The 14,478-nt window shown below is 42.3% G+C and overlaps 1 protein-coding gene across 3 annotated transcripts in view; it reads left to right on the forward strand.

Annotated features, from left to right (window-relative positions):
• The window catches only part of LOC121547258 (monocarboxylate transporter 6), a 30,891-nt gene extending 18,596 nt beyond the window's left edge, over positions 1-12,295 (forward strand). For all 3 annotated transcript variants that reach the window (XM_041858430.2, XM_041858429.2, XM_041858431.2), the window contains 4 exons: positions 504-958; positions 6,863-7,006; positions 10,008-10,838; positions 11,545-12,295. In XM_041858430.2, the coding sequence (XP_041714364.1) occupies positions 598-958; positions 6,863-7,006; positions 10,008-10,838; positions 11,545-11,822 (1,614 nt within the window). In that variant the 5' untranslated portion in view covers positions 504-597 and the 3' untranslated portion in view covers positions 11,823-12,295. The remainder of the gene's footprint in view (positions 1-503; positions 959-6,862; positions 7,007-10,007; positions 10,839-11,544) is intronic.
• Positions 12,296-14,478: the final 2,183 nt, after the last annotated feature.

Here is a 14,478-nt window from a genome sequence, read left to right on the forward strand (position 1 = left end):
ATCAGGTCGTCCTGGTCAGATCTTGTTGTTGCTTGCGATTTGATCGATGGAACAATCCAGGCAATGATATTGGTTTTGGCAGAGGGATCTGATTGGTCAGGGTTTAAAGGTTCTGCCCTCAATTTTCATAACACTTTTTTCCTTGTGAAACTCTTGTCTACAAATTTACGAATCTCTTGGTGCGTGACAGTGACAACTCTGAGCGCGCAGATTCAAAATCTGCAAGTGTATTTTTATTCACAGCAGAATATTCATAGTCGTAAATGGAATTGTAATAATTCTGAAAATAAATAATCCTTGCAAATTTTATGAAACGTATTGAAGTGTCAAATCAAAAGTTTGCGATAGTTGTTACATTTATTCACACATGATACAAGCTTGTGAAATTAAATTACACATTTGCAAATTGTAATTGCAACCACAAATCTCAATGTGCAACCACAAAATTACGTAGTTCTGTCATCATTATAATCCCATACCCCCCCTCCTCTCCCCATTCACAGGTGAGGAGGAGAGACATGGTGAGATGGAATATACTAGTGAGTGTCATCCACCCTGGCAAACTACTAGGGCATTGCCTCAGCATCTGACAAGAGTATGAACCGGAGGAATGGCAGCAAGCTGGCAGGGGACCATGACAGCCTCCAGATGGACAGCAAGGCCACTGAGCAGGCACCCAACATGGAGCAGAAGAATGGCGAGATCATGGACTCTGAGGAGGTGGAGAATGGCAAGTCTGAACCCATAGTCCCTCTGGCTATGGATGGGGACGTCACTGCACCTGATGGGGGTTGGGGCTGGGTGGTGCTGGTGGCCACCATCCTGGTGCTAGCCTTGACTCTGGCCTTCCCCTCCTGCATGGGCATCTTCTACACGGACCTACAAACAGAGTTCCAGGCCAGCAACCAAGAGACCTCCTGGGTGCCTTCTATAATGACATCAGTGCTTCATGCTGGAGGTATGGTAGTAGAGTCACATCCTATTTTCCATAGATTTCCATAGTTTAACCTTATGAATTTAAGTAGGATTTTTTTAGGGCTCATTTTGCAGTGACAGATTAATATATGCTTGCAGGGAAATGTGCTCAAAGTAAGTTCAATGATAATTGACAGTAAGTTTAGTACACTATAAGACTATTAATGTAGATGTTGACCACACGTTCTTTCAGTGCACGAGCTAGTCTAAACATGGTACAGACTTCCTTCCCTTTAAAACACTTAAAGCAGAACTTCTAAACCACTCAGCAGACTAGCAGTTCAAAGAGACTTTAAAGATCCCAAACAGTCATTCTGATTCCCATGTAAAGTAGCCATTTGAGTGACTAAAATATCACCCATAATAATTTTGGGGCATAGAAATGCTATTTCTTTGTTGAAAAATTACTTTTTCTCTCATGGCTAACTACCAGGAAGTTTGAAAAGACAGGCTGAGTGGGCAGGGAGCTTATATTCATGAGCTGGCCTTGACTGACATTTTGTTTGAAATGCCTATGTCAAGAAACTTCTGTCTCTTCTGATGCGGTTCCCAGCCGCACTGACGGATGTGTTGACATGACAACTGCGTCAGAGTTTTGAACAACCCTTCCCCCTTTTGTTCCATGCTAGTCAAAGACCTAGCCAGCCGGTAACTAGCTAACACCAGACACAGATGAAAGAGGAGACATATAAGTATCTTTGCCATAGATGAATAATGTAAACTTTTAATTATATTTGCTGACACCCTACAGTCAAATTTTGGCACCAGTACAGTTGCTATCTAGCTATATAAACCACGCCCTTTCGTAATCACGCATTCTCCGATGTTGGTTACAAGGTGGTACTTATTTAAATTAGGTAAGAGAATATCATGTAACCATTGCTGTATTGGAAGAGATGGAAAACGCACACTGTCATATATTTTAAAAACTATTTTCAAAACTGAGGCTTAAATGCAAAATAAAGATTTTTATTAAAATCATGGTGCCCAAAAAAATCATAGTGCAAGAAAGTGCATAAATGAAAGGTGAAAACGAAACACAAACGTTTCAGCCTCAGGCTATCATCGGTGTGAATGTCGGCACACACACCTGGCTTCTATTTCAAGGATAATTGCATGTCACATGATCAAGCAAGAAAACATCAGAAAATATATGAATCAGTACCTAGTAGAATAGAATGCATGATATAGATTATATACAAAATATACTAAAGCAGACAGAGAAATATCATCAATTATTGCTTTTACATATACCATGTGAACATTTCCTCAGAATAAATAACACAGGATTGTAAGAGTAGGGAGCTAGAGATACGACTAGATAGAGGTATCGAACACCAATAAGAGGCAATATACTGTATATGACATTAGAAGAGCTGCATGTGAGGAACTGTTTGATAGTTTAATAAACATCTTTATTTTGCATTTAAGCCTCAGTTTTGGATTTATTCATTTTTTTCGACAGTCCATCTCTTCTAGTATACTTATGTTCACTCCTACGCACCTGGAACAGACACTATTCAGTAGTAAGGACCTTAAAAGAGCGCAGATGGCCTCTTACCATTTGGTGTATTAAAATTAGAGTTAGGGTGATGTCACCCTATCCTCTTAATAATCCCGCTTGCTGAATCCAAGTGTTTGACATGGGGGAGGGACCAATAACCTTATGATCAAACTTTATCAATGTAGAAGCAGCAGTCATTTTTCATACTTTGGTCATCATACTTTGATCTGGTTTCATCAAAATATCATCACATTTCATGGAAAACATGATTTTGATTGTTCATCAGGAAATATTCTATCAGACAATATGGATGATGCTAGGCATAGATTTTTTTCCACAACCTTTTTATTTGCAGTGTCCGTTTGTAAGACAGAGTGGGGCAGCTGATAAATGTGTTTTTATGACATGTCACTGTACAGTTTGTATTTGTTTCATTCTTGAACTACACTGAACAAAAATATAAATGCAACATGCAACAATTTCAAAGATTTTAATGAATTACAGTTCATATAAGGAAGTCAGTCAATAGAAATAAATAAATTAGGCCCTAATCTATGGATTTCACATGACTGGGCAGGAGTGCAGCCATGGGTGGGCCTGGGAGGGCATAGGCCTACCAACTTGGAATCAGGCCCACCCATTGGGGAGCTAGGGCCCAGCCAATCAGAATGAGTTTTTCCCCACAAAAGGGCTTTATTAAAGACAGAAATACTCCTCAGCACCCCCTCCCCCACTCAGACGATCCCGCAGGTGAAAAAGCCGGATGTGGAGGTCCTGGGCTGGCGTGGTTACATGTGGTTGTGAGGCCAGTTGGACATACTGCCAAATTCTCTAAAACAAAGTTGAAGGCGACTTATGGTAGAGAAATGAACATTCAATTCTCTGGTTAAACACGTCCGCACACACAGAATCCATGGAAAGTGTGTATGAGTCAACACAGCCCCTGTTTGTTTATTTGATAAGGGAGATTTCAAGAGATGTTGTCTCACCCTTACACACACCAATGCTGTGTAGCACCACATGAGCTGCCTTCCCTTGTTCAGTCACAGGGGGTCTGTTTCTGTTTGGATTTCAAGCCCTTAACATCTGGAAAAGTGTGTGTGTGTGTCAACTGCTTAAAAGCAACAACAAAGAATCACCAGAACTTAATTAAGTTGCTGAGTTAGAAGTTTAACTTCTGAGCAATATGTGGAGAAATCAGTGAGCTGGTGGGCATTTCCATCGAAAAGGATCCATGAGCATCATGTGAAGTTCATAAGAGCATATCAAATTGGGTGTCCAATGAAAGCTAGAGTCTATATTTTGGGGAAATGAAGGCATAGATACATTTTTTCAACAATTTTCCATCTTAAAAATTAGGCATAAGTAAAGGCTTTGAATTCTGGATAAACAAATGGAAAAGGGGTCTAAGAAAACATCTACCAGAAAAGGTCTTAAAAGGTATTAGAAATACATCAAACTACAATAATGTTGACACAAAGACCCCTGCCAACTAATATCAACACTTATATTTAGTTTTGGAGAATTATTTTACCTTCTGTAAGTTTAAGAAATATTGCCTTGTGCATTGTAATTCCTTTACCAAAAACCCCACATATCTTTAAGGAGGGAGGATAATAAAAGTTCACAGAAGTAATAAGTAATGGTAGACCTACCAACTAGTTATAGTGATTTTACTGATATACATTTAGTTCATGATTTATTAAGTGATTAAAACTCGTAATTCCGTTACCAAATTGGTAATAGAATTACAAAACGATCAGTAAGGAATTACTGCAACTGATTTGGCTACAATGGGAAACCATAATAATCACAAACCACAGTTGGGTCACCTGCTACTGTCCTCCCTTCCACTGACATAATGTTATGTTTATGCTCTGCTGTGCTTTACTGTACTGCAGTGTTATGTCCAAACTTGTGAAACATGAGGAGAATAATATTTATATCCATAATTATGCATTTCTGTGTAGTACAGATCAGGGACCCATGATGTAATTTGATTACTGTAATTCCGTTACCGGGTGTAAATCCACTTCACTTACCGTAGTTCAATAACCAAAATATCTATTTTTTTATATTAATTCGGAGCAGATATTTAAGAGTTTTAAGAAAACATTTTCACATAAAAAAACTGAGGGAGATTTTATTGTAATTCCGTTACCAACGTTTGCATATGCACAGTTCTTCCACTATATTTGTTTTTGTAAATGTTGCAGTGGAAATTGTTAAAAGCAGTCCTTGTGCATAGGGTTGTATGGTTTGTTTAAAAAAAGTGGTTTTTGTTTGGCATACATTTTAATGGGACAAAACTGAGTCAAAGCGCAGTGTCAGGGTGTACTTGCAATCTACCTATCAGTTTTTACTACTTGTTGCACTTAAGTTCCCTTTGGTGCACCACTTGGCTCCACTAAGTATATCTCTACAATATCTAACTGGGCATCTTACTGAGAACTCCATATTGCTGCCAATGCTTGATTAAATACTAATTCCAAAAAACTGAACATAGACACACAGCCGCGGGAAGTACGGGTGCTAAGGGTGGCACAGCATCCCCTGAAAAATCTGTTAATAAATCTGTTTTTTCACAAAAGTAATGCACTGGGCCTCTACTAGTCCTGTATTAGCAGACCGATATAGCCTTCTGTAGTGCAGGCAAATTCTTTTTTTTGGTAGGTGTGTAAAAAAATACAATTAAAATAAAGCAGACGCTGAATATCCCTTTGAGCATGGTGAAGTTATTAATTAGGCTTTGGATGGTGTATCAATACACCAGTCATTACAAAGATACAGGCGTCCTTTTAAAACAGTTAGAGTTTAATGGTTGTCATATGAGAGAACTGAGGATGGATCAACAACATTGTAGTTACTCCACAATACTAACCTAAATGACAGTGAAAAGAAGAAAGCCTGTACAGAATAAAAATATTCCAAAACATGCATCCTGTTTGCAATAAGGCAGTAAGTAATACTGCAAAAAAAACGTTTTGTCCTGAATACAAAGTGTTATGTTTGGGGCAAATCCAACACAACAGATCACTGAGTACCACTCTTCATATTTTCAAGCATGGTGGTGGCTGCATCATGTTATGGATATGCTTGTCATAGGCAGGACTAGGGAGTTTTTTAGGATGAAAATATAGCTATAATCACAGGCAAAATCCTGGAGGAAAACCTGCTTCAGTCTGCTTTCCAACAGACACTGGGAGACGAATTCCCCTTTTCAGCAGAACAATAACCTAAAACACAAGGCCAAATCTACACTAGAGTTCCTTAGGAAGAAGACATTGAATGTTCCTCAGTGGCCTAGTTACAGTTTTGACTTAAATAGGCTTGAAAATCTATGGCAAGACTTGAAAATGGCTTTCTAGCAATGACCAACAATCAACTTGACAGAGCTTGAAGAATTGTAAAAAGAATAATGGGCAAATATTGTACAATCCAGGTGTGCAAAGCTCCTAGAGACTTACCCCAAAAGACTCACAGCTGTAATCATGTCCAAATCTTCTATAAGTAACATAATTGAGTTGCACAATACTTTTTTTTTGATAATTTAGGATGATTTGAACATGTGTGAAAATGCTAATATAGGTACCATTGACTTGCTTTGGATTTGTGCCACAAATGCTAAAAAGTTTGCATTTGTAGCAGTGGCCAACCAAACCAAAGCATGGGTTGCTGTCCTACCTTGTCAATAGATTGCTTACAGGGGAAGGAAACGAATGTCATTTTGTAATTTGGGTGAACTATCTCTTTAACATTGAGTGGGGTCTTCCAACTTTTTTCACCTAATAGCAGGAACACCACCATCTAGTAGTCAGAATCTGGTAATATCAGGATGTAGGATGGGACATAAACTTAACAACTTAAATTACTAATTTCTCTGAACAGGGGGAAAAAACATCACCACATTCACTGGGAATACATTACATAGGATGAAGAAACAATATTCCAAGCCACAGCTCCATATTACTTATGAAACACAGAGAACTGGTCCCCTGTAGCTCAGTTGGTAGAGCATGGTGCTTGCAACGCCGGGGTTGTGGTTTCGTTTCCCACGGGGGGCCAGTATGAAAATGTATGCACTCACTAACTGTAAGTCGCTCTGGATAAGAGCGTCTGCTAAATGACTTAAATGTAAATGTAGAACTGATACTATATAGTTATTGTTGGGGTGGGATTGGCATGGGGTGTGGGGGGTCCGTGGGTGGCTTTTGACCATTCCTTTAGATTCCTCATGTCTAATTCATTGTTAGAAAAACAATTTCAGAAAAATCTGATATAGTGGGTGTCGAAATCCTTTCTTGTGCTTTTTGAGGTGGAACGACCCTGTACTTTCTTTTAGGTTTTTGTGTGTTTTAACCAATAGCATGTCTCCTTCTTTAGGTCCATTCTGCAGTGTATTGGTGGAGAGGTTTGGTTGCCGGGCGACGGTGATGCTGGGCGGGGTCCTGAGTGGGCTTGGAATGGCGGCCAGCTCGTTCACCCACACCATCGCTGAGCTCTACGTCACAGCTGGGGTTATCACAGGTCACTGCGCTCCCACATACACACATGGAGTCACTCCACATCAGTGGCGGTCGGTGACGTTTAAGATGAGGGAGGACAAAAAATTTTTTTATGAGCATGTCTTTATTTCTATTACAGCATATTGGATGACTGTCATTTACAGTGCATTCGGAAGGTATTCAGAGCCCTTCCCTTTTTCCACATTTTGTTACGTTACAGCCTTATTCTAAAATTGATTAAATAAACCATTTCCCTCATCAATCTACACACAATACCCCATACTGACAAAGTGAAAATTTTAGCACATTTATAAAAAATAAAAAACAGAAATACCTTATTTACATAAGTCTTCAGACCCTTTGCTATGAGACTCGAAATTGACCTCAGGTGCATCCTGATTCCATTGATCATCCTTGAGATGTTTCTACAACTTGATTGGAGTCCACCTGTGGTAAATTCAATTGATTGGACATGATTTGGAAAGGCACACACCTGTCTATATAAGGTCCCACAGTTGACAGTGCATGTCAGAGCAAAAACCAAGCCATGAGGTCGAAGGAATTGTCCGTAGAGCTCAGAGACAGGATTGTGTCGAGGCACAGATCTGGGGAAGGGTACCAAGAACACAACATTTCTGCAGCATTGAAGGTCCCCAAGAACACAGTGGCCTCCATCATTCTTAAATGGAAGAAGTTTGGAACCACCAAGACTCATCCTTCCTAGAGCTGGCGGCCTGGCCAAACTGAGCAATCGGGGGAGAAGGGCCTTGGTCAGAGATGTGACCAAGAACCCGATGGTCACTCTGACAGAGCTCCAGAGTTCCTCTGTGGCGATGGGAGAACCTTCCAGAAGGACAACCATCTCTGCAGCACTCCACCAATAAGGCCTTTATGGTAGAGTGGCCAGACGGAAGCCTCTCCTCAGTAAAAGGCACATGACAGCCCGCTTGGAGTTTGCCAAAAGACACCTAAAGGACTCTCAGACCATGAGAAACAAGATTCACTGGTCTGATGAACCCAAGATTGAACTCTTTGGCTAGAATGCCAAGCATCACGTCTGGAGGAAATCTGGCACCATCCCTATGGTGAAGCATGGTGGTGGCAGCATCATGTGTGGGGATGTTTTTCAGCGGCAGGGACTGGGAGACTAGTCAGGATTGAGGGAAAGATGAACAGAGCAAAGTACAGAGAGATCCTTGATGAAAACCTGCTCCAGAGCAATCAGGACCTCAGACTGGGGCGAAGGTTTCAACAGGACAATGACCCTAAGCACACAGCCAAGACAACGCAGGAGTGGCATCGGGACAAGTCTCTGAATGTCTTTGAGTGGCCCAGCCAGAGCCCGGACTTGAACCCGATCGAACATCTCTGGAGAGACCTGAAAATAGCTGTGCAGCGATGCTCCCCATCCAACCTGACAGAGTTTGGGAGGATCTGCAGAGAAGAATGGGAGAAACTCCCCAAATACAGGTTTGCCAAGCTTGTAGCGTCAAACCCAAGAAGTCTCAAGGATGTAATCGCTGCCAAAGGTGCTAAAGTACTCAGTAAATGGTCTGAATACTTATGTAAATGTGATATTTCCGTTTAGACATTTTTGCAAATCTATTAAAAATAACAAACACCTGTTGTTGCTATATCATTATGGGGTATTGTGTGTAGATTAATGAGGGGAAAAAACTATTAAATCAATTTTAGAATAAGGCTGTAACGTAACAAAATGTGAAAAAAGTCAAGGGGTCTGAATACTTTCCGAATGCATTCCATTCACCCTTCTCAACGTAACATCGATAGGTTTAGGCTACTACATGATACTTGAATTTTCCCTAAATCCATCATGAGGTTGCTACAACCTAGCCTATGAATGAAAGTTTACAGCGTAGGTGCACAGGTCGAGAGAAAAAGGAGAGTAATCAAGGTGACAGACAGTGACACATTCAATACTGCCTTGCACACTCTTGCCTACCTCTAGCTGATCTAGGGTGTAACCATTAGTCAAATTCAGGTATGTTTATCCCCGTTTAATTCCATTTGCTTCTGTTAAATAAAAGTTTTTCAACAGAATCGAGGAATGAATACACCCCTGATCACACGCGAACTCAGTTCACTGTCATAGCAGCCACATACAAACAGAATTAACATTTTGCTCGTTGTATAATTCCTTAGCTGATGTGTTGTGCACTGAAGTCCACAAGCGGTCTGTGACCAGGCGAAAAAACCTTTCTAAACCAAACCTTCATATCATAAACACTAACCACTACACACAGCCTAAATCATTGTCACCATATTAGCTAACGACGTTCGTAACGTCATAGTCAACATAGCTACTAGAACTAACGTGTTAGTAAACCCGCTACAATCATGCAGTACAGCGTACAGTGAGCAAGAAGTTTAGTAGTTACACCGGCAGGCCCCGGTGGCAATAAATTAGCTTATTAGCTGTAGCTTATGCTTTCAGTACTAGATTCGTTCTCTAATCCTTTGATTGGATGGACAACATGTCAGTTCATGCTGCAATAGCTCTGATAGGTTGGAGGACGTTCTCCGGAAGTGTCATAATTACTGTTTAAGTCTATGGAAGGGGGTGAGAACCATGAGCCTCCTAGGTTTTATATTGAAGTCAATGTACACAGACGGAAACGATCTGTCCTCCGGCTACACCATGGTGCTACCCTACAGAGTGCTGTTGACGTTACAGTAGACCTTCATTGCAAAACAGTGTGTTTTAATCAATTATTTGGTTATGTGCATATATTTAGTATAGTTTTATCTCAAAATGATAAATTATATTTTTATTTTGATACATTTCACTGAGGAGGATGGTCCTCCAAGTCCTCTGAGGAGCCTCCACTGCTCCACACAGCAGTTAACCCCTAACCCCAGATCTAGAATCAGATTAACCCTACATTCTAATCCTTCCCTTGATTATTAGGAAAGGTGAATAAATCTGACCCTGTATCAGTGGATAGGGGCAACCTCCCATGCATTCAGCCATGTGCCTTATCCATTGTCTTCTCGTTTGACAGGACTTGGATTCTGCTTCAGCTTCCAGCCTGCAGTGACTATCCTCGGGCACTATTTTGTGCGGCGGCGGGCTTTCGCCAATGCCTTGTCGTCCACGGGCACGGCCCTGGGCCTGTGCACCCTGCCCCTCCTGGGCAACTACCTCCACACTGAGCTGGGCTGGCGGGGGAGTTTCCTGGTGCTGGGGGCTGTCCTGCTCAACTGCTGCGTATGCGGAGCTGTGATGAGGCCCCTGGGGGGCTCCAGACACCGTGGCCAGACCCTGATAAACCACAGGCCTCTTCAGCTGGAGGAGAAGAAGCTAAAGGGGAGAATGAGGGCCTTGTGGGCCGGTCTGATGGCTGCCGTGCGGCATCACATGGCCTTTGACCTCTTACGTAACAACCTGCGCTACCGTGTGTACGCTGTGGGCATCACCTGGATGATGCTAGGCTTCGTGGTGCCGCTGATCTACCTGGTTCCCTACGCCACGGCCCACGACATGGAGCAGAGCCAGGCCGCCCTCCTCCTCTCCATCCTGGGTATCGTTAACATTGTGGTGCGGCCTCCCATCGGTCTGCTCTTCAGCCTGCCCTGGTTCAAGGGGTGCCACACCTACGTGTTCTCTGCTGCTCTGCTGGTGAATGGGCTGAGTAATAGTATCTGCTGCATCGATGCCAGCTTCCCCGTGCTGCTGGCGTACGTGGTGACCTACGGCCTGTCCATGAGCGTGGTGGGCTCGCTGATGTTCACCGTCCTCATGGATACGTTGGACATGAGTCGCTTCCCCGCTGCCCTGGGCCTGCTCGCCATCATGGAGAGTGTCACGCTGCTGATCGGGCCCCCGCTCGCAGGTACCGAACTCACTGAGGCATGGAGAGTGTGTTTGTGTGTGGGTGTGTACTGTGTGTCTGCCTCCCCCCAATGGAAACCAGGCGAGGAGATGTCCTATTCAATGATTTAATTACATGTTTCATTTAATGAATCAAGTAAGTGCTGTAGCGTAACTTTGAGGAGTGCTAGACATGCCAACGAAACCCTTAGCTACAAATAACAACACACACAACATTGTGGTCAAAGGCAAGCAGCATATCCTGTTGCTTGGATCCCATGGACATCCAACCAATCATGTGTTTCCAAGGGAAACAGTGTGTTCACATGTGCTTGTGTGTGTGTGTACATCCAAATGTACATGCATGTGTGCTCGTGCCCGTGTGTGCATGTTGCGGGGGGTCTTAGAATAACTAGCAGACAGACTTGAATAAGAATGTAATGTTCAGCCCTGGGCTCCCTCTTTCCTGGGGGAGGGGGAGGCACTGAAATAAACAGGGCGGCTCTCTTATTTCAGTGCCATTCCAGCTCAAATGTCAGGTATGCAGCCTAAGTTTTACTGCTTATGTGGTTAGCTAAGTTTGCCTGTGCAATGGTAATACTGTATGTTATTGGTGTAGTTATCTCGTTATCTCATCATGATCTGTCTTTCATGTACTGTAAGGGCTCTACTAATGCTGAGATTGGCTCCTGTTATTGTTGTTGAAGATGTTTATGTTGTTGTTGCAGGAATCCTGGTGGACAGAACGGGGGAATATTTCTATGTCTTCTTCGCCTGCAGTGCCACTGTTGCCTCATCGGCTGTATACCTCATGGTGTCTTTCTACTGGCTGGACAGAAGGGACAGGAGGGCGCTAAAGGGGCAGCAGGTGCCACCTCAGGTCCCCCCACCAAAGCCTGCCAGTGGTAACAATTTGGTCCCCCAGTGCCAGTACTGCAGTGTGCCCACAGAGGGGGACAAAGACAAGGCCTCAGACTCTGAGACGGGGGACATCACCTGCCTGTGAACATCGTCACTCTCCAAACACACACACCAAACTCACAGATGTGTACTTCCCACGATTCTGTGATTGTATATCCTGTGCTGCTGATTTTAAAGTAGAAGTGTATGATAATTGATATCCCAATCTGTTAAGATCTGACATTCCATCTAATCATAGTATACACACTCTTGCCTCTTGACTGTTACAGTATTGATGAGTGAAAAGGGGTTGAGTATTTCATCCAATGGGTGCATATTACATATAGTATAGGAGTGGATTATTCGTTGCTATTAGAGTCTGTACTGTTTATGCAGACTAGAGAATACTGTTACTGGTGATCGAATGCAGTACTTTTTCACACATGCCATAAACCTTAAACCTGTGCCTTTTCCCTCACACCCTGTTACGCGTTCATCAATGTCAAATTAAATTTGATTTGCCACATGCGCCGAATACAACAGGTGTAGACCTTACAGTGAAATGCTTACTTACAAGCCCTTAACCAACAACACTTTTTTTCTTAAAACTGCATTAAGTAAAAAATGGATAAGTAAAAAATACAAATAACAGTAGACATGATAAAGAGCAGCAGTAAAATAAAATAACAGTAGCCATGATAAAATATTCCGGGTAGCCATGATTAGCTGTTCAGGAGTCTTATGGCTTGGGGGTAGAAGCTGTTAAGAAGTTATTTGGACCTAGACTTGGCGCTCCGGTACCGCTTGCCATGCAGTAGCAGAAAGAACAGTCTATGACTAGGGTGGCTGGAGTCTTTGACAATTTTTAGGGCCTTCCTCTGACACCGCCTGGTATAGAGGTCCTGGATGGCAGGAAGCTTGGCCCCAGTGATGTACTGGGCCGTACGCACTACCCACTGTAGTGCCTTGCGGTCGGAGGCTGAGCAGTTGCCATACCAGGCGGTGATGCAACCAGTCAGGATGCTCTCGATGGTGCAGCTGTAGAACTTTTTGAGGATCTGAGGACCCATGCTAAATCTTTTCAGTCTCCTGAGGGGGAATAGTCGTTGTCGTGCCCTCTTCACGACTGTCTTGGTGTGTTTGGACCATGATAGTTTGTTGGTGATGTGGACACCAAGCAACTTGAAGCTCTCAACCTGTTCCCTGTCGATGAGAATGAGGGTGTGCTCAGTCCTCTTTTTTTTCCTGTAGTCCACAATCATCTCCTTTCTTGATCACGTTGAGGGAGAGGTTGTTATCCTGTTGTTCAAGAAGACATGCCACCTTAAGAATCACTCACCACACTTCAAAAAGCAATGACTGCGCAAAAGACACAGGGCCTTTTGTATAGGCAATCAATCAAAATGAACATTTAATATCTGTATTCCATTTCTTATACATACTACACCAGAAGAAACCTCAACTGAATGATAAGTACTGTACCAGTTTATTTCAACATCAAAGACTGATATCATTGATAGAGCATATCAACGTCAAACTCTTAATCTCAAGAACTCTTACATAAACACGTTTCTTTATGATTCTGTTAATGTCTTACACAATAATCAGTAGCCTACTGATATGACTGAGAATGGCTTGTGTAAAAGTACAGGATGAGTCACTAGGACATGGGTGCTTTTCATTGTCAAAGACTGAGGCAGGTACTGCAGGTGTTGGAGATGTATGTTACTTTTCCACCTAGTCAGAGTATTTCAGGTATGGACTGTAATTCATCACAAGATTACTCTAAGGAACATACAGTCACATATGTGGCAACATACATTAGGCCAGGGTTTCCCAAACTCAGTCCTGGCCCCCCCGGGTGCAAATACTTTTTTTTGCCCTAGCACTACATAGCTAATTCAAATAATCAAAGCTTGATGATGAGTTGGTTATTTGAATCAGCTGTGTAGTGCTAAGGCAAAAACCAAAACGTGCACCCAGAGGGGGCCCCAGGACCAAGTTTGGGAAACCCTGCTTTAGGCTATGGCTCCCTTGCAATAGGAATAGGTATTTTTATATAAAGGGCTATTGTTTCTTGCGCTGGGGCCAAATAATGAAATAGTTTTTTTCATATGATTGAATACATTATTTATATAAAATAATTATGGAAATTATAATAAATGTCATCCTAAAAAAAACATGTTTTTCATTTTGTGTTTAAAAGAGTTATTAATCGGTCAATGTTCACAGCAGGAAATGTAGGGGTCTCACTAGATGGGCAAGTGGCAATGTAAAAATTGGCTATTTGTCACATCTACCCCCCGCTCTTCCCCTCCGGCGTTCGACGTCGCTGGTCTACTAAGCACCGGTCCTGGCAACCCATCTTCACGCACACCTGTGTCTCATCATCAGTCACACCTGGACTTCATTACTCCCTGATTACTTACCCTTAATATACAGTGGGGGAAAAAAGTATTTAGTCACCAATTGTGCAAGTTCTCCCACTTAAAAAGATGAGAGGCCTGTAATTTTCATCATAGGTACACGTCAACTATGACAGACAAATTTAGAGAAAAAAATCCAGAAAATCACATTGTAGGATTTTTTATGAATTTATTTGCAAATTATGGTGGAAAATAAGTATTTGGTCACCTACAAACAAGCAAGATTTCTGGCTCTCACAGACCTGTAACTTCTTCTTTAAGAGGCTCCTCTGTCCTCAAACAGTCACACTCCAAACTCCACTATGGCCAAGACCAAAGAGCTGTCAAAGGACACCA

The sequence above is a fragment of the Coregonus clupeaformis genome, chromosome 31 (genome assembly GCF_020615455.1).
Source record: "Coregonus clupeaformis isolate EN_2021a chromosome 31, ASM2061545v1, whole genome shotgun sequence".
In the NCBI taxonomy this organism is placed as follows: Eukaryota; Metazoa; Chordata; class Actinopteri; order Salmoniformes; family Salmonidae; genus Coregonus; species Coregonus clupeaformis.